Raw genomic sequence first — 19813 nt, forward strand, 5'->3', positions numbered from 1 at the left:
TTAGCGTTTTTAGCTGGTTCAGATGACAGGAGACACAAAACAAAATATCAATGAATACATAAATAAAAACATAAAGATTTCAGAAACAGAGGGTATTCTTTTTTCATATTACTGCCTGCTTGAAGATGAATTGTTCCATGGAGATAATAAAGGTGCCTTGAACCTTGAAAGTTTACATTTCAACATTATTTGAACAGTTTTCATTTCCTGGAAACAAATTATAAAAATTCCCAATGTTTTTACTGCTCGTGAAATCTGCAAAATTTCTTTCAAAAGTTCTTTGGCTCACCTGCTGGCTCTCAAAGGTCCAGGTGCTGTCGGGTAAAGACGCATCCAGAACACTGATGACTTCTTTAAAGTCTGTGGTGCTGCTGGGTTTGATCAAAGTGAAATCACTGTACTCTGACATTGGAGACATGCAGGACCTGAAGGACTGGCTCTGAGACATCATGTCTCCTCCCAGGACCTCCACATACTTTATAGGTCCATCTGTGTTGAGCTGGATCTGCAGGTTCCTGTTGGGGTTCTTGTAATCATCACAGTCGCTCCGTCTCATGCAGCAGCTCCCGCTGCCTCTGCTGGTCCTGATGCATTTCACCGCTAAGATGAGAAAAGTCACCAGAGACAGCACGGACACGGAGGCCAGAGACAGAATCAAATAAAGGGTGATTCTGCCGGTTTTCCTGCTGGGCTCGGGCACTTTGTGTCGGTGGTCTAAGATGGGCTCATGGAGAGCGTCCTCCAGCAGGATGGACACTGTGGCGGTGGCGGACTGAACCGGTTCCCCGTCGTCCTTGATCTCTATCAGCAGCCTCTGAGAGGAGTCGTCCTGATCGGACACAGAGCGTTTAGTCCTCACCTCCCCTGTGTACTGATTGACTGTGAACAGAGAGACGTCTGTGGCCTCCGTCAGTCTGTAGGAGATCCAGGCGTTATGGCCCGAGTCAGCATCCACGGCGGTCACCTTAGTAACCAGGTGGCCTGCTTTAGCAGAGCGGGGCATCCTCTGATGAGAGAGGGATCCCAGTGCAGCGGAGGAGGGGTAAATAACAGCGGGGGCATTATCGTTCTGGTCCAGGATAAAAACATGGACAGTAGCGTTGCTGCTGAGAGGCGGAGAGCCCTGGTCCTTTGCCTGAACCTGAATCTGAAACACCTTCAGCTTCTCATAGTCAAAGGAGTGCATGCTGTAGATGCTCCCGTTATCTGAGTTAATGTAAACATAAGATGAGACAGACACGTCCTGCACTTTAGAGTCCAGTATGGAGTAAGAGATCTTTGCATTTTCACCAGAATCCAGATCAGAGGCTGATACTGAGTAAAGTATAGATCCTGGAACACCATTCTCTTTTAAATATACATTATAGGAGGGCTGAGTAAAAATAGGAGGGTTGTCATTCACATCACTGATCACTACTGGTATAACTTTTTTACTGGAAAGCGGAGGAGAACCCGCATCAGTAGCTCTTATCTCAATATTATATTCTGAGAATTTTTCCCTGTCCAAAGGGAGGCTGGTAACCAATGCATAATTATTAGAAAATGAAGGTTTAAGAGTAAAAGGGGAGCCTTTGTTTAAGTGCAGTGTAACTTTACTATTATTACCAGAATCTGCATCACGTGCATTAAGCAAAGCAACCACTGTGCCACTTGGTGCATCTTCTCGCACCGGCTGAGGTTCAGAGGTGAGAACAATTTCTGGTGCGTTGTCATTCATATCTAAAACATCTACTTGTAAGTGACAGTAAGTCTCCATTTCTGGAACCCCTTTGTCTTTAGCTGATATTTCTATTTTATAGGAGGTGAATTTTTCATAATCCAAGTCTCCTTTCAAATATATTTCTCCAGTTGATGATTTGATTTCAAATACTGATAACACGGACTCTGGCGTCCTTGAACCAAAAGAATATTCAATTTCTCCATTAAGTCCCTCATCAGCATCAGTTGCAGTGATTTTAATGATCAAACTATCCTTTACAGAATTTTCCTGTAAAGAAACTGTAAAAATATTATTTTCAAACACTGGAAAATTATCATTATTATCAAGCACAATAATTGTGATTTGAGAGGTACCCGACAGGGCTGGATTTCCCCCATCTACTGCTGTCAATTTCAGCTGGTGAACTGCTTTCTTCTCTCGATCAAGAGGCTTTTCTAACACCAACTCAGGGACTACTCTGCCACCATTAACATCTTTCATTTTTAATGTAAAGCATTCATTTCTTGTTAATGTGTAAGACTTTACAGAATTAACCCCAAAGTCTAAATCCTCTGCACTTGCCAAAAGAAAGCGCGTTCCCACTGCTGCCGATTCTGCAATTTTCAATGACAAATCTTTTGTATGAAATATTGGAGAATTATCATTTATGTCTTTAATTTCTACCTCAAGTCGATGTAAATGTAAAGGATTTTCAATAACAATTTGTAAAGGTAACACACAGCTGGCGCTTTGTCCACAAAGAACCTCTCTGTCTATTCTGTCATTCACCACCAGCTCTCCCTTCCCGGGATCCACGCTGAAATACTGCTCCCCACCCTCAGAGGCAACCCGCAGCTTACGGTCAAAAATGTCTGATAATGACAAACCCAAATCTTTGGCAAGATTTCCAACCACAGAACCTGGTTTTAGTTCCTCTGGGATGCTGTAACGGGTCTGTGCTTCTATTGTACTCCACAGGAGAAATAAATGATGCCACCAGAGCGCCTGCCATCTCCAGTCTCTGTATCCTATTGTCTTTGTCATCCCGGATTCTCAAAAATGATTTCTCAGTGAAGTAATCAAAAAAGATGATCTATATCTCCCATGGTAGAAAAGAACGAATCCAAAGCATGATCTCAAAACGAAGTCGAACCAAAATGTGCATTTTTAAAATGTGATTCTCTATTTGTAGCACCCATCCTTTTCTTCCATCTGCTTGCAGCGGGAGTACTTGTGACTGTGTGGCTGCATGGGGGAGGGACTAGATCTCTCTGTACAGCTCTCTGTTTCATTGGTGCTCAGCATAGATTTCTGCCAGCCAGTAAGAAAGGCAGTGTGGATTTAATTTAAAGACACAGATGCTCTGAACAGAATTAAGCTCAAAGCAGTTGTAGATGGTGAAATGATTTTTTCCTGCACTTACTGGTAATGAACAAAATTCTACAGATATATAAAGAAGTTGTTATTTAAAAAAAGTAAACAAATACAAACACATAAGGAAATCAATCGTGCACGTTATAGCAGCATGACACTAATACTTATATTCTCTTAATTACAAAAATATATATATTTTTTGGCTGATGAGGTTATCAGAAACAATGGTAACGTTGTCACTGTCCAGCACTGTGGTGATGAAAAATGATACAATCCATTCAAGTGTAAAGACAATATTTAAATTACATGACAATATCTTAAGGGAAAAGAGAACTTGTATACTAGAAACCTTTGTACAAAGACCGACCAAATGACATTCCAAATTGTCCTAAGATGCAAGAGGAACGGCACAGAAAAAAAAACAACATGGAACAAGCAAGTAACTGATTGTTTTAACCTCAGTATTTGAAGCAAAGCAAAAAACAAAAAAAAAAAAGAGAGAAAAAAAGAACAACAAGGTGCATAAAACAGTCATTCTAATATCCAAAGATTTATGTTCTTTGGGCTCACCTGCTGGCTCTCAAAGGTCCAGGTGCTGTCGGGTAAAGACGCATCCAGAACACTGATGACTTCTTTAAAGTCTGTGGTGCTGCTGGGTTTGATCAAAGTGAAATCACTGTACTCTGACATTGGAGACATGCAGGACCTGAAGGACTGGCTCTGAGACATCATGTCTCCTCCCAGGACCTCCACGTACTTTATAGGTCCATCTGTGTTGAGCTGGATCTGCAGGTTCCTGTTGGGGTTCTTGTAATCATCACAGTCGCTCCGTCTCATGCAGCAGCTCCCGCTGCCTCTGCTGGTCCTGATGCATTTCACCGCTAAGATGAGAAAAGTCACCAGAGACAGCACGGACACGGAGGCCAGAGACAGAATCAAATAAAGGGTGATTCTGCCGGTTTTCCTGCTGGGCTCGGGCACTTTGTGTCGGAGGTCTAAGATGGGCTCATGGAGAGCGTCCTCCAGCAGGATGGACACAGTGGCGGTGGCGGACTGAACCGGTTCCCCGTCGTCCTTGATCTCTATCAGCAGCCTCTGAGAGGAGTCATCCTGCTCGGACACAGAGCGTTTAGTCCTCACCTCCCCTGTGTACTGATTGACTGTGAACAGAGAGGCGTCTGTGGCCTCCGCCAGTCTGTAGGAGATCCAGGCGTTATGACCCGAGTCAGCATCCACGGCGGTCACCTTGGTAACCAGGTGGCCTGCTTTAGCAGAGCGGGGCATCCTCTGATGAGAGAGGGATCCCAGTGCAGCAGAGGAGGGGTAAATAACAGTGGGGGCATTATCGTTCTGGTCCAGGATAAAAACATGGACAGTAGTGTTGCTGCTGAGAGGCGGAGAGCCCTGGTCCTTTGCCTGAACCTGAATCTGAAACACCTTCAGCTTCTCATAGTCAAAGGAGTGCATGCTGTAGATGCTCCCGTTATCTGAGTTAATGTAAACATAAGATGAGACAGACACGTCCTGCACTTTGGAGTCCAGTATGGAGTAATAGAGCTTTGCATTTTCACCAGAATCCAGATCAGAAGCTGATACTGAATAAAGTATAGATCCTGGAACCCCATTCTCTTTTAAATATACATTATAGGAGGGCTGAGTAAAAATAGGAGGATTGTCATTTACATCACTGATTACTACTGGTATAACTTTTTTACTGGAAAGCGGAGGAGAACCCGCATCAGTAGCTCTTATCTCAATATTATATTCTGAGAATTTTTCCCTGTCCAAAGGGAGGCTGGTAATCAATGCATAATTATTAGAAAATGAAGGTTTAAGAGTAAAAGGGGAGCCTTTGTTTAAGTGCAGTGTAACTTTACTATTATTACCCGAATCTGCATCACGTGCATTAAGCAAAGCAACCACTGTGCCACTTGGTGCATCTTCCCGCACCGGCTGAGGTTCAGAGGTGAGAACAATTTCTGGTGCGTTGTCATTCATATCTAAAACATCTACCTGCAAACGGCAATGACTCTCCATTTCAGGTACTCCCTTGTCTTTAGCTGATATTTCAATTTTATAGGAGGTGAATTTTTCATAATCCAAGTCTCCTTTCAAATATATTTCTCCAGATGATGATTTGATTTCAAATATTGATAACACGGACTCTGGCGTCCTTGAACCAAAAGAATATTCAATTTCTCCATTAAGTCCCTCATCAGCATCAGTTGCAGTGATTTTAATTATAGAGGTATCCTTTACAGCATTTTCTTGTAAAGAAACTTTATAAAGGTTGTTTTCAAACACTGGAAAATTATCATTAATATCAAGCACAATAATTGTGATTTGAGAGGTACCCGACAGGGCTGGATTTCCCCCATCAACTGCTGTCAATTTCAGCTGGTGAACTGCTTTCTTCTCTCGATCAAGAGGCTTTTCCAACACCAACTCAGGCACTGCTCTGCCATCTTCCACTTCCTTCATTTTCAGCGTAAAACATTCGTTTCTTGTTAAGCTGTAGGTTTTAACAGAATTACTTCCAACATCTAAGTCTTCTGCATTCTCCAAAGCAAAGCGAGTTCCCACTGCTGCCGATTCAGCAATCTTTATAGATTGCTCTTTTGCATGAAATATTGGAGAATTATCATTTATGTCTTTAATTTCTACCTCAAGTCGGTGTAAATGTAAGGGGTTTTCAATAACAATTTGTAAAGGTAACACACAGCTGGCGCTTTGTCCACAAAGAGCCTCTCTGTCTATTCTGTCATTCACCACCAGCTCACCCTTCCCGGGATCCACGCTGAAATACTGCTCCCCACCCTCAGAGGCAACCCGCAGCTTACGGTCAAAAATGTCTGATAATGACAAACCCAAATCTTTGGCAAGATTTCCAACCACAGAACCTGGTTTTAGTTCCTCTGGGATGCTGTAACGGGTCTGTGCTTCTATTGTACTCCACAGGAGAAATAAATGATGCCACCAGAGCGCCTGCCGTCTCCAGCCTCCGTATCCCATTTTCTTTGTCATCCCCGGTCCGTCAGGTCGTGGTATTCCCCATTATAAAGATCGAGGTACTAATCCAGCTCAAGGTCGAATCAAATAAAATATTCAAAAAAGAAAAAGCTTGTTCGTCCATGCCTAGAGGTTAAATACATTTTTATTCATGCTCCGAGGTATAAGCACGTCACACCGCGATCTAACTCATTGTGTTGTTAACGGGTTGTGGTGCAGCAGCTTCTCGGGGAGGGGGGTAGATCTCTTTGTACTTTCCCGTCTGCTATTGGAGCACCGTATACTTACCGTCATCCAATAGGAAGTGCTCTGGGCGGAGCTTATAAAGACACAGCTGTGCTGAACTCCGCGCAGCGTTGTAGAGATGCCAGGTTTTAACACAAGCACAAATCCTCAAATTTTAGAGTTATTTTGCTGACACTTTAACATTCAAATTAGCTAGAAATATACAATCAGAATTTTACAGAGATGCATTAGTGATTAGGGTTTACTACAGTATGAAATAAATAAGTATTATAGTTTTGACAAACATCAAAATAGAATGTTTTTTTCTTTGTCTTTTCTTTATATAATTTTACAAACACTGGTTAACAACTCTGTGTTTTAAAAAAAAAAAGTTCAAAACAGACTTTGCAATCACATCCATGTTTACTTGAACAACATTTCACTATCTGATTAAATTGTATTCACTTGTCCTGTCCAGCATTAAACAATCAGATTGTACCGTTTATATGGGCACACAATGAATTAATCCGATCATAATGTGCGTGTATATGCACCTGGCTTTATTTCGAATAGAACCACTCTGACGTGCACGCGTATAAAATTCCCCTAAAAAACCCAGAGAAGAAGAATAAGTAGTTCTGTCTTTGGTAAACTACAAAAGTGGTAAACACAGCAGTATTACACTAGTTTGTTTGTCTTCCGAGCGCCCAGGCTGTACTTGGACCAGGTTCTAATTACGTTTGAAAAGTTACTGAGTAAATAACAATTTTGAGCACTTTTATTTTTTTTCCAACAGAAAGCTTATATCGGGAGCCCCGACAGTTTTGTTTCCAGACCTATTTCAGCCACTCGCCAACGCATAAATATGTCACGCTTCCGTCGGGCACACATGCGCACTTGAGTCAATTTGCCACACCTGTAATAATTTGAGATTGATAAATATTTACATGCACGTTGATTGGATTATTAAAGGGCATAAACCACCCCACTCATTCGGATTTATTTAATTCCAATTGTGTTTAATCCAATCATAATATTCCGATTGGTTTGTTTACATGATGCATTTTTATTCCGACCGGCCCTTTATTCCGATCATTTTTGTCCATGTAAAAAGGAGCTTGGACTGGTACAAGATTTTAATGTATTTGGATTTAATTAAAGTGTGAAGCAGGCAAAACAAACATGATTATTAGTAGCCAAAGCATCCAATCATGTCAGTCATTTAGCTTTTTTGACACAATCTTTAAACTTATTTGAAAATGCTACGCTTATAGCTCACCTGCTGGCTCTCAAAGGTCCAGGTGCTGTCGGGTAAAGACGCATCCAGAACACTGATGACTTCTTTAAAGTCTGTGGTGCTGCTGGGTTTGATCAAAGTGAAATCACTGTACTCTGACATTGGAGACATGCAGGACCTGAAGGACTGGCTCTGAGACATCATGTCTCCTCCCAGGACCTCCACGTACTTTATAGGTCCATCTGTGTTGAGCTGGATCTGCAGGTTCCTGTTGGGGTTCTTGTAATCATCACAGTCGCTCCGTCTCATGCAGCAGCTCCCACTGCCTCTGCTGGTCCTGATGCATTTCACCGCTAAGATGAGAAAAGTCACCAGAGACAGCACGGACACGGAGGCCAGAGACAGAATCAAATAAAGGGTGATTCTGCCGGTTTTCCTGCTGGGCTCGGGCACTTTGTGTCGGTGGTCTAAGATGGGCTCATGGAGAGCATCTTCCAGCAGGATGGACACTGTGGCGGTGGCGGACTGAACCGGTTCCCCGTCGTCCTTGATCTCTATCAGCAACCTCTGAGAGGAGTCGTCCTGCTCGGACACAGCGCGTTTAGTCCTCACCTCCCCTGTGTACTGATTGACTGTGAACAGAGAGGCGTCTGTGGCCTCCGCCAGTCTGTAGGAGATCCAGGCGTTATGGCCCGAGTCAGCATCCACGGCAGTCACCTTGGTAACCAGGTGGCCCGCTTTAGCAGAGCGGGGCATCCTCTGATGAGAGAGGGAGCCCAGTGCAGCGGAGGAGGGGTAAATAACAGCGGGGGCATTATCGTTCTGGTCCAGGATAAAAACATGGACAGTGGCGCTGCTGCTGAGAGGCGGAGAGCCCTGGTCCTTTGCCTGAACCTGAATCTGAAACACCTTCAGCTTCTCATAGTCAAAGGAGTGCATGCTGTAGATGCTCCCGTTATCTGAGTTAATGTAAACATAAGATGAGACAGACACGTCCTGCACTTTAGAGTCCAGTATGGAGTAAGAGAGCTTTGCATTTTCACCAGAATCCAGATCAGAGGCTGATACTGAATAAAGTATAGATCCTGGAACCATATTTTCTTTTAGATATACATTATAGGAGGGCTGACTGAAGTAAGGTGGACTGTCATTTATATCTGTGATGCTCACTGGAATAATCCTGGTACTAGAGAGAGGAGGAGATCCTGAATCTGTAGCAGTTATTTCAATCTTAAACTCAGAGATTCTCTCTCTGTCTAATGGACCGTTTGTAACCATTGCATAATTATTAGAAAAAGAAGGTTTCAGACTAAAGGGTGAACCTTTTGGAAGCTGCAGGCTTACTTTAGCGTTATCGCCAGAATCAAGATCACGTATGCTGAGCAAAGCCACCACTGTTCCACTGCTTGAGTCCTCTGGCACTGATGCGGATTTAGAAGTGAGCAAAATTTCTGGAGCGTTATCGTTTACGTCTAACACATCCACCTGCACAGTGCAGTGGCCTTCCATTTTAGGAAAGCCTTTGTCTTTTGCACTGACGTCTATTCGATAGGATGCTTGAGTTTCAAAGTCTAACGACTGTTTCAGATATATGTCTCCAGCTGCAGCATCTATATGAAATAATGACAGAACTGAGGGGGGTGTGTGCACACCAAAACAATATTCAATTTCTCCATTTAGACCCTCATCCATGTCCGTTGCTTTGGTCGTAATAACAAATGAACCGTTTGCACTGTTTTCTTGAATAGCAATTTTATAAAAGTTTTTTTCAAACTGCGGAACATTGTCATTGATATCAAGAACATTTATTGTTATCTTTGAAATCCCGGTCTTCACGGGATTTCCCCCATCCATAGCAGTAAGAACTAAACTATGCGATGCTCTTTTCTCTCGGTCTAATGATTTATTTAATACCAATTCAGGGATTTTTCTTCCATTTTCGATTTCTTTAACCTTTAGGATAAAACAATCATCTTTGCTTAGTCTGTACGTCTTTAATCCGTTATTCCCAACATCGGGATCTTCCGCCATCTCTAAGGGAAAACGAACGCCTGCAACGGTAGATTCGGATATTTCTATCACATGATCGCTTTTTAGAAAAGTGGGCGAGTTGTCATTCACGTCTCTTATTTCCACCTCTATCCTGTGAAGCTGCAGCGGGTTTTCTGCCACAACCTGCAGAGGTAGCACGCAGCTGGCGCTTTGTCCGCATAAAGCCTCTCTATCTATCCTGTCATTCACCACCAGCTCGCCCTTCCCCGCATCCACGCTGAAATACCGCTCACCAGCCTCAGAGGCGACCCGCAGTTTACGGTCGAAAATGTCTGATAATCCCAAACCGAGGTCTTTGGCAAGATTTCCCACCAGCGAGCCTCGCTCCAGCTCCTCTGGGATGCTGTAACGAGTCTGTCCGTGTATTATATTCCACAAGAGAAAGAAATGATGCCACCAAAGCGCCTGCCACCTCCAGTCTCGGTGTCCCATTGTCTTTGTCATCCTCGCTCCTTCAAAGCACGTTTATCCCCATCGAAATATTATAAAATAAACGGGTCCATGTTAAAATCCACTAACGGCGACACAGCCGAGCTCCAAAGAAACCCGACCATATGCATCGTGAGGCGTATGATTAGTATCCAGTTTGATGGCGCAAAGGCACCCTCCTCTCCGTTTATGCTCAAAGCAGCGCACTGGCTCCATTGCACAGAATGGATGAGGGAGAGAGTAGATCTCTTTGTACAACACACGATGCTATTGGAAGAGTATATTCACAACGACACCCAATGCGATGTGGACAGATGCACCAAGACTAAGTGGAGCATTTTACAACATACAAGCCGTTTCCTGCTCAGTAAAACACAAAACCGATTTGCAAAATACGATCAAATCAAATTAAGTAAAATTAAATTGCAACCTCCATGCGTTTTATTTTTTTACATTATTACCAAACCCTGTGGTTTATTTCACACCGCATTTTATGATTCGTCTTATTTATCAGTCTCGCTGAGAAACGTGTGGTAACCACGTTGGCCCAGAGGGGGGAAACCTAGTATTTGGGTTGTCTTTTCTTCGCTGGGCGTCGCTTGATAGTCATGTGACCAAGTAATAAGCCTATGGGAACGAATTGCCCAAATAAAACGTAGGACTGAAACAGATAAATAATAATACTACATGTACGCCTGTGGATCAATGTGGGTTTTACATGTTTTTTCAGTGAGACAGGGGCAGTTTTAAGTGACCTTAAATGCTGCAATTTCATTTGGTGTTTTAGCGCAATAACACCCTATTTAAGATGTGTTAAGAAACAAAATACAATTATTACAAGCTTCATGTGTGTTCTCATTTTAAGCAGTCACCCGGTGTTTTCTGTTCTTGCACGCAGCACACGTGCAAGAAAAGAGAAGATGAGATATATGGTCAATGACGTGAACTGTTTGATTATATTAAAACAATTATGTAACCTTTATTTTTAAAACAAAATTCGTATGTATTTAATCTTTTTATGTATTTTGACACAACTATCGTGTATTCATGTTTTCTGGTTAATTATTGTTTCACTTTTTGTATATTTTAAATTAAACTTGCATTTTGAGGAAGATGCCTTTAGGAGTGATGTTCTTGTTAGTTGTTTTTATCTATGTTTTTAAGACGTGCTTCTCATTCTTGTTAGTGGTTTTATAAAGATATGTATGTGATGCTTCTTACATGTCCAGAAATATTTTTGATAAACAAAAAGTTGAATAAAAGACATGCAGTGTAAATTGTTTTTGGGAATCTAAACTTAAATCATTCAGAAAATAAAATTATTTTAATTGATTAGTTATCACATTATTTCAGTTACAAATGTTATAAAATTGCGTTCTGTTGCATGGAAATGTGAAGAGAAGACTCTATCTGCTAAAGAGGCTAAGGTCTTTTAGAGTGCAGGGGCGCTCCTGGATACCTACTTTGACTCTGTGGTGGCATCAGCCATCTTCCATTACTGTGGTTTCTTAGAGCAGCAGCAGGTCATTTGTAGCTGAGAGCAAGAGGCTGGATAAGCTCATTAGGAGAGCCAGCTCTGTCCTGGGATACCCTTTGGACCCAGTGCAGGGGGTGGGAGCCAGAAGGACAGTAAGGAAAATCACTTCACTGGACAATGTCTCCCACCCGATGCATGGAGCTGTTGTAGAGCTGGAGAGCTCTTTCAGTGACAGAATGCTGCATCCCAGATGCTCTAAGCAGCGTTTCCCCATATCATTCCTCACGGTTGCAGTCAGACTTTAAAATCTTGGCTGCTCCCAGACATCATAAATGTTTACATCATACTAATCGTTGCACAGGTTCTGATCCATCCATTAAATGTTTACACTGTTCCCAAATGCTAACGTAACTTGGACTCGCATATTGCATATTATATTATCATATGTTAAGTAAATATTGTATATTCTATTACTGTGTGTTATGTAAATTGGCTAGAGTTTTTTTCCACTGTCAAATTGTTGTTTTTTTTTTTTTTTTTTTTTTTTTTTTTACCGTTATCTTGTACTAGTGGTGTTTATTTAGAGCTAACTTTAGATCAGTCTGGTTTGCTCTTTTGCTTCTTCTCATTTTTTTCCTTATTGCTAATAATCGTTTGTAACCGTCTGTGTGTTTGCTCCTGTCGCACCCTAATTATCCCATTGCGGGACAATGAAGGAATTCTTAATGCAAAAAACAAAAACAAAACAAACCTTAAAAACCACTATAGGTTAAAAACAGAAACCGGCATTAATCCATCATTGTAATATTTTCTAGATAATGTTTTTCATCAAAGTTTTTATGTTAAGTTTTATTTAACAAAATAATCTAAAAGAGATGAAATTTCCATTATATTATTCAGATTTATTAAAAACATGAATATGGCAGTGAAACGGTACAAATCCAGCACTCAAACAGTCTTGAATATAACATGTTCACTTTTAGCTCACCTGCTGGCTCTCAAAGGTCCAGGTGCTGTCGGGTAAAGACGCATCCAGAACACTGATGACTTCTTTAAAGTCTGTGGTGCTGCTGGGTTTGATCAAAGTGAAATCACTGTACTCTGACATTGGAGACATGCAGGACCTGAAGGACTGGCTCTGAGACATCATGTCTCCTCCCAGGACCTCCACGTACTTTATAGGTCCATCTGTGTTGAGCTGGATCTGCAGGTTCCTGTTGGGGTTCTTGTAATCATCACAGTTGCTCCGTCTCATGCAGCAGCTCCCGCTGCCTCTGCTGGTCCTGATGCATTTCACCGCTAAGATGAGAAAAGTCACCAGAGACAGCACGGACACGGAGGCCAGAGACAGAATCAAATAAAGAGTGATTCTGCCGGTTTTCCTGCTGGGCTCGGGCACTTTGTGTCGGAGGTCTAAGATGGGCTCATGGAGAGCGTCCTCCAGCAGGATGGACACCGTGGCGGTGGCGGACTGAACCGGTTCCCCGTCGTCCTTGATCTCTATCAGCAGCCTCTGAGAGGAGTCGTCCTGCTCGGACACAGAGCGTTTAGTCCTCACCTCCCCTGTGTACTGATTGACGGTGAACAGAGAGGCGTCTGTGGCCTCCGCCAGTCTGTAGGAGATCCAGGCGTTATGGCCCGAGTCAGCATCCACGGCAGTCACCTTAGTAACCAGGTGGCCCGCTTTAGCAGAGCGGGGCATCCTCTGATGAGAGAAGGAGCCCAGTGCAGCGGAGGAGGGGTAAATCACAGCGGGGGCATTATCGTTCTGGTCCAGGATAAAAACATGGACAGTAGTGTTGCTGCTGAGAGGCGGAGAGCCCTGGTCCTTTGCCTGAACCTGAATCTGAAACACCTTCAGCTTCTCATAGTCAAAGGAGTGCATGCTGTAGATGCTCCCGTTATCTGAGTTAATGTAAACATAAGATGAGACAGACACGTCCTGCACTTTAGAGTCCAGTATGGAGTAAGAGAGCTTTGCATTTTCACCAGAATCCAGATCAGAGGCTGATACTGAATAAAGTATAGATCCTGGAACACCATTCTCTTTTAAATATACATTATAGGAGGGCTGAGTAAAAATAGGAGGGTTGTCATTTACATCAGTGATGCTGACAGCTATAATTTTGCTACTTGAAAGGCGAGGAGAACCTGAATCAAAAGCTCTTACTTCAATATCATACTGTAAGGTTTTCTCTCGGTCTAGAGGACCGTTTGTCAGCAGTTCATAGTTATTAGAAAATGATGGTTTCAGGGTGAAAGGAAGACTTTTTGGAAGATGTAACACCACTTTCCCATTTTCACCCGAGTCACTGTCGCGTGCACTGATCAAAGCTACAACTGTTCCACTGGGTGCGTCCTCACGCACGGGACTGGGCTTAGAAGTGAGCACAATCTCTGGAGCATTATCATTTACATCCTCTATATCAACCTGCACTCGACAGTGTCCTTCCATCTCTGGTGTTCCCTTATCTTTAGCTGTTATATCAATAAGGTAGGATTTAGTTGTCTCATAATCTAAAGGCCCCCTTAACACCATTTCCCCACTTTTATCATTGATTTCAAATGTTGATGTGACAAACTCAGGAGTACGAGAACCAAATACATATTTTACTTCACTATTAAGACCATCGTCAGCATCAGTGGCCGCCAATTTTATAACAAACGTCCCTTCTGTGCTGTTCTCCTTTAAGGAAACCTTGTATTCATTTTCGCTGAAAACTGGAAAATTATCGTTAGCATCAAGAACTGTAATTACAATTTTACATGTTCCTGATCTAGCAGGAGCTCCTCCATCTAATGCCGTCAGTAACACCTGATGTAAAGCATTCTTTTCTCTGTCTAATGGCTTCTCTAACACTAATTCTGGGACAGCATTACCATTCTTTGTTTCTTTAAACTTTAGAGAAAAATAATCGTTTTTGCTCAGAGTGTATGATTTTATTGAATTGCTTCCAACATCAGAGTCCTCTGCGCTTTCTAAAGGAAAGCGTTTCCCGACGACAACAGATTCGGGTATTTTAAGGTTGATTTCCTGCGTAGGAAAACTCGGAGAATTGTCATTGATGTCTCTTATTTCCACTTCAATTCGGTGAGACTGAAGGGGATTTTCGACAACTACTTGCAGAGGAAGCACGCAGCTGGCGCTTTGTCCGCATAAAGCTTCTCTGTCTATTCTGTCGTTCACCACCAGCTCGCCCTTCCCCACATCCACGCTGAAATACCGCTCGCCAGCATCAGAGGCGAGGCGCATTTTACGGTCAAAAATGTCTGATAATCCCAACCCTAGATCTTTGGCAAGATTTCCAACCATCGATCCCTGCTTTAGTTCCTCTGGGATGCTGTAACGATTCTGTGCGTCTATTGTAATCCAAAAAAGGGAAAAATGATGCCACCAAAGAGCCAGCCATTTCCAGTCCCGATATCCTTTTTTCTTTGTCATCCTTGATTCACTAAATGACGTTGATTTTCATCAAAGTCCGGTTAACAGCAACCTTCACTCCATGTTTGAAGAAAATGCTTCTCCCTTTACAATATAATCCACCTTCTGATCGTGATTTTAAGATGAATACCATGTTAAACTGGATAAAATATCTGTTTATTGCTCTCTCTCGCTGAGCTCAATTCGCTCTGTTACCGCGCTGTCTGCGTGGGGGCAGGGACTATATCGCTTTGTACTGTTCAAAATCCTATTGGTCCTCACCATCCCTTTCCAACAGCCAATGAGAAGCTGTCAGATCGAGCCATTTAAAGCGACAGCATGCACTGCCTAACTGAGCTTTCAAATGGGCTGCTTCAATTAGACCAAACAGAGCTGAGACAGCATTATACCGATAAATCAAATACGCACAAAACGAAATATAACACATTCTGACAAAGAAAATCCCTCTTTCTTCTCAGTTTTAGTAAATAAATAATTTTAATTGTTTAAAACAAACACAGCATCAGCACTTTCCTATATTATGGTGCCGATCAGCATGCTTGAATACAGATATATGTTAGCTGATAAAGCAAGTGTTAATCCTTTAAAAAAAATTTTTTGCAAATATGACAGCTCTTTTGTTTTGAAAATGTATGAACAAATATTTAAACAATAACGTCTACATGGAGTATCATGGGTAAAGAACAAGATCCGACAGACAGACAGTTTGCTTCATCGTCTGTTTCTCTAAAGCCCATCCAAAAGACTTATTTTCAAATATCAGTGTGTTGTAGAGCATTGCTGTCCAACTCCTAAGTGCTGAAACACTATATCCGGAAATGCGCTCAACATTTTTTACATTTTGCAATGGAAAAATTACATCCAAAAAGTAGATATTTCACCTTGTATGTATGTATGTATGCATGTATGTATGTATGCCGAGATCCATTTGATTATACTTTCTGGGTTATGCAGCACAATTTTTACTTGAAGCAGTCTAAATTAGCTTTAATATGGTTCTGTGCTCACCTGTTGGCTCTCAAAGGTCCAGGTGCTGTCGGGTAAAGACGCATCCAGAACACTGATGACTTCTTTAAAGTCTGTGGTGCTGCTGGGTTTGATCAAAGTGAAATCACTGTACTCTGACATTGGAGACATGCAGGACCTGAAGGACTGGCTCTGAGACATCATGTCTCCTCCCAGGACCTCCACGTACTTTATAGGTCCATCTGTGTTGAGCTGGATCTGCAGGTTCCTGTTGGGGTTCTTGTAATCATCACAGTCGCTCCGTCTCATGCAGCAGCTCCCGCTGCCTCTGCTGGTCCTGATGCATTTCACCGCTAAGATGAGAAAAGTCACCAGAGACAGCACGGACACGGAGGCCAGAGACAGAATCAAATAAAGGGCGATTCTGCCGGTTTTCCTGCTGGGCTCGGACACTTTGTGTCGGTGGTCTAAGATGGGCTCATGGAGAGCGTCCTCCAGCAGGATGGACACTGTGGCGGTGGCGGACTGAACCGGTTCTCCATCATCCTTGATCTCTATCAGCAGCCTCTGAGAGGAGTCGTCCTGCTCGGACACAACGCGTTTAGTCCTCACCTCCCCTGTGTACTGATTGACGGTGAACAGAGAGGCGTCTGTGGCCTCCGCCAGTCTGTAGGAGATCCAGGCGTTATGACCCGAGTCAGCATCCACGGCAGTCACCTTGGTAACCAGGTGGCCCGCTTTAGCAGAGCGGGGCATCCTCTGATGAGAGAGGGATCCCAGTGCAGCGGAGGAGGGGTAGATAACAGCGGGGGCATTATCGTTCTGGTCCAGGATAAAAACATGGACAGTAGCGTTGCTGCTGAGAGGCGGAGAGCCCTGGTCCTTTGCCTGAACCTGAATCTGAAACACCTTCAGCTTCTCATAGTCAAAGGAGTGCATGCTGTAGATGCTCCCGTTATCTGAGTTAATGTAAACATAAGATGAGACAGACACGTCCTGCACTTTAGAGTCCAGTATGGAGTAAGAGAGCTTTGCGTTTTCACCAGAATCCAGATCAGAGGCTGATACTGAATAAAGTATAGATCCTGGAACCCCATTCTCTTTTAAATATACAATATAGGAGGGCTGAGTAAAAATAGGAGGATTGTCATTTACATCAGTGATGCTGACATGAATAGTTTTCTTACTGGACAGCGGAGGGGAGCCTGAATCAGTAGCTGTTATTTCAACATTATAAACCGAAACGTTTTCTCGATCTAAAATAGTATTGGTAACTAGCGCATAATTTTGTGAAAATGAGGGTTTCAGCGCAAAATTGCTTTTTTTAGGGATGTGTAACTTTACTTTCCCGTTATCACCGGTATCAAGGTCCCTGGCGCTGATCAATGCGACTACGGTGCCGTTAGGTGAATTTTCACTTACGGGCTTTGGTCGAGAAGTGAGAATTATTTCTGGGGCATTGTCGTTTACATCTAAAACCTCAACATGCACAATGCAGTGTCCCTCCATTCTCGGGCTGCCTTTATCTTTCGCACTGACATCCAATTCATAATTTGTAGTGGTTTCAAAATCTAACTTTCCTTTGAGAGTTATTCTTCCTGAAGTGGAGTCAATATTAAAAATAGAGAGAACAGAGTCGGGGGTGTGCGATCCAAATGAATATTCAATCTCTCCGTTTTGACCCTCGTCTATGTCTGCCGCTTTTGTTTGCACAATCAATGCACCCTCAGAAGCATTTTCGGCAACTGATACTTTATATAAAGATTTGTCAAAAGCGGGAATATTATCATTAATGTCCAGAACTGTAATAGTTATCTCAGCCGTTCCTGATCTCACGGGGTTACCTCCGTCCAGAGCTGTCAAAAGAAGCGTGTGAACAACATTTTTCTCTCTGTCTAAAGGTTTTGTTAGGACTAATTCAGGGACCTTCCTCTCACCAGCAACGTCCTTTACTCTCACAGCGAAACACTCGTCTTTACTCAGTTTGTATGACTTCAAAGAATTACTGCCGACATCGGGATCCAATGCGCTCTCTAATGGAAACCGAACCCCGGTCGCCGTGGATTCTGCAATTTCCAGCGTAATATCCTTGGACGGGAATCTGGGAGAATTATCATTGATGTCTTGAATTTCCACTTCCACGCGGAAAAGCTGCAGCGGGTCTTCGATGACGACCTGCAGAGGTAGCACGCAGCTGGCGCTTTGTCCACATAAAGCCTCTCTGTCTATTCTGTCATTCACAACCAGCTCGCCCTTCCCCGCATCTACAGTGAAATATTGCTTACCAGCCTCCGAGGCGACGCTCAGTTTACGGTCGAAAATCTCAGTTAATGATAGACCCAAATCTTTAGCAAGGTTCCCGACCACCGATCCCCGTTTCAGCTCCTCCTGGATGCTGTAACGGGTCTGTGCTTCTATCATATTCCACAAGATGAAGAAATTATGCCACCAAAGGACCAACCATCTCCAGTCTCGGTATCCATTCCTCTTTGTCATCCTTAGTACGTTATAATATATTTTTCCCAGTCGATTTTGTGTACAGAAACAATCCTCCAGCCATCTTCTCACGTTTTATTCTCCGCGGATATTTTATCACATGTCGTTGTGCGTGAATTTAGGCCCAAATATAAAATCCTCATATTGCAAGATAAATCTCATCCCCTTCTTTCGTCTGGCACTCCGCATTGTGAGTGTATGAGCACAGAAGCTGAAAGGGGGCAGGGACTAGATTGCTTTGTACAATTCTGAATCCTATTGGTTACAACGTCAAGACATGTAATCCAATAGAAAGGAATCTGCTCGGCGCTCTTAAAGCCACAATGTAAGGCCCAAGATGCTCATGTGGATTATTTTAGACAAAATATATGTATTTATGACATGACAGTCCCCAATAATTATAAATAAATTAATAAATTAATAAAAAAAATCGAAAGGGGGAAAAAGAAGCCTGTTAAAATCTGCTTTCCTCTGAGTTGCTGTCCACCGTGTTGTCTTGAGCTCAAAAAATATATTCATTGACAGGATCAAGCCTTAAAAACATAGTTTTATCCTTTGCAGCGCAAAAAAAAAAACATGATATCAAGTTGAAAAACATCATCTAATATTTAAAATTGGCTTATAATATTTTACATAGAATGAACGTGTATGTTTAGGCCTCAGCTTGAGCGATTTACTGTAGAGATAAACATTTGTCTTATTTCGTTTAACTTTAATTCATCTAAATAAAATAGCTTGCTAAAACCATGTGTTATAATGCTTAACTTTCGTAAACATTGAGATCAACAGTCCTCATAATCTCTGCAGCAGGAGGGGAAAATGCACAGCATGCGGCTCTTCTCCCTTTCCTCTGCGGTTCGTAGCGACTTCACCGATTTGTCAAGGTTCTCATATAACTGTAGTTTGTGGGGTATTTCATTTTGCGTTTTTATTCATTTGGAAACAAATATTAACTTCTGGCTGAGTCACAATTAAGGTCACAGTAAGGCTGGTTGTTTATTAATCGCATTATTCTTTTATCTGTGCGGGAGCAAGTATTCAGATGGATCAGCACGAGCAGGGGGCGCGGCTTGTCTTAAATTCGAGACACAGTGCACTGCCTGACATTTTGTGGCTTCAGCTGTTTTCAGTTTCAACGAGTAAATTAAAAAATTAAAAAATCTGATATTAAAATACTTTAAAAACATCTAGGTTTATATTACAAGGCATTTGATTTATTAGGAACATGTGGACATTTTGTTGTTCAGCTTATTACAATGCTGCTGGATTTTATTCTCTCTTAAAGCTGAACTGGTTGGCCACCCCTGCCATTCTCGTACCATTTTTTTTTCATGCACTTGGGTCTCATTTAAGCAAAAGTATTTTTATATTAACTAACATTGGACTATTTAGTAGATGAAATATTTG

At 42.4% G+C, this 19813-nt stretch overlaps 5 protein-coding genes across 8 annotated transcripts in view; all 5 read right to left on the bottom strand.

Annotated features, from left to right (window-relative positions):
* The window catches only part of LOC105932655 (protocadherin gamma-C5), a 61442-nt gene that overhangs the window by 24178 nt on the left and 17451 nt on the right, over positions 1-19813 (bottom strand). Inside the window, exon 1 of one of the 4 annotated variants that reach the window (XM_036127501.1) lies at positions 15953-18606. The exons of 2 other annotated variants lie outside the window; for them this stretch is intronic. In XM_036127501.1, coding sequence (XP_035983394.1) covers positions 15953-18406 — 2454 coding nt within the window. In that variant the 5' untranslated portion in view covers positions 18407-18606. Of the gene's footprint in view, positions 1-15952; positions 18607-19813 lie in introns of those variants that run through there. One more of the 4 variants, XM_036127507.1, reaches the window with a different exon arrangement.
* LOC118557451 (protocadherin gamma-C5-like) lies at positions 158-2919 on the bottom strand. Its single transcript, XM_036127510.1, has one exon. The coding sequence runs from the start codon at positions 2741-2743 to the stop codon at positions 173-175; it is 2571 nt and encodes an 856-aa protein (XP_035983403.1). The 5' UTR covers positions 2744-2919; the 3' UTR covers positions 158-172.
* LOC118557452 (protocadherin gamma-C5-like) lies at positions 3590-6279 on the bottom strand. The gene has a single exon (XM_036127511.1). It carries the CDS (start codon positions 6095-6097, stop codon positions 3605-3607), a length of 2493 nt encoding a protein of 830 aa, XP_035983404.1. The 5' UTR covers positions 6098-6279; the 3' UTR covers positions 3590-3604.
* On the bottom strand, positions 7542-10224 carry LOC118557453 (protocadherin gamma-C5-like). The gene has a single exon (XM_036127512.1). The coding sequence runs from the start codon at positions 10038-10040 to the stop codon at positions 7557-7559; it is 2484 nt and encodes an 827-aa protein (XP_035983405.1). The 5' UTR covers positions 10041-10224; the 3' UTR covers positions 7542-7556.
* On the bottom strand, positions 12026-15830 carry LOC118557455 (protocadherin gamma-C5-like). The gene has a single exon (XM_036127514.1). It carries the CDS (start codon positions 14942-14944, stop codon positions 12482-12484), a length of 2463 nt encoding a protein of 820 aa, XP_035983407.1. The 5' UTR covers positions 14945-15830; the 3' UTR covers positions 12026-12481.

This window comes from Fundulus heteroclitus, chromosome 23, assembly GCF_011125445.2.
Source record: "Fundulus heteroclitus isolate FHET01 chromosome 23, MU-UCD_Fhet_4.1, whole genome shotgun sequence".
NCBI lineage: Eukaryota > Metazoa > Chordata > Actinopteri > Cyprinodontiformes > Fundulidae > Fundulus > Fundulus heteroclitus.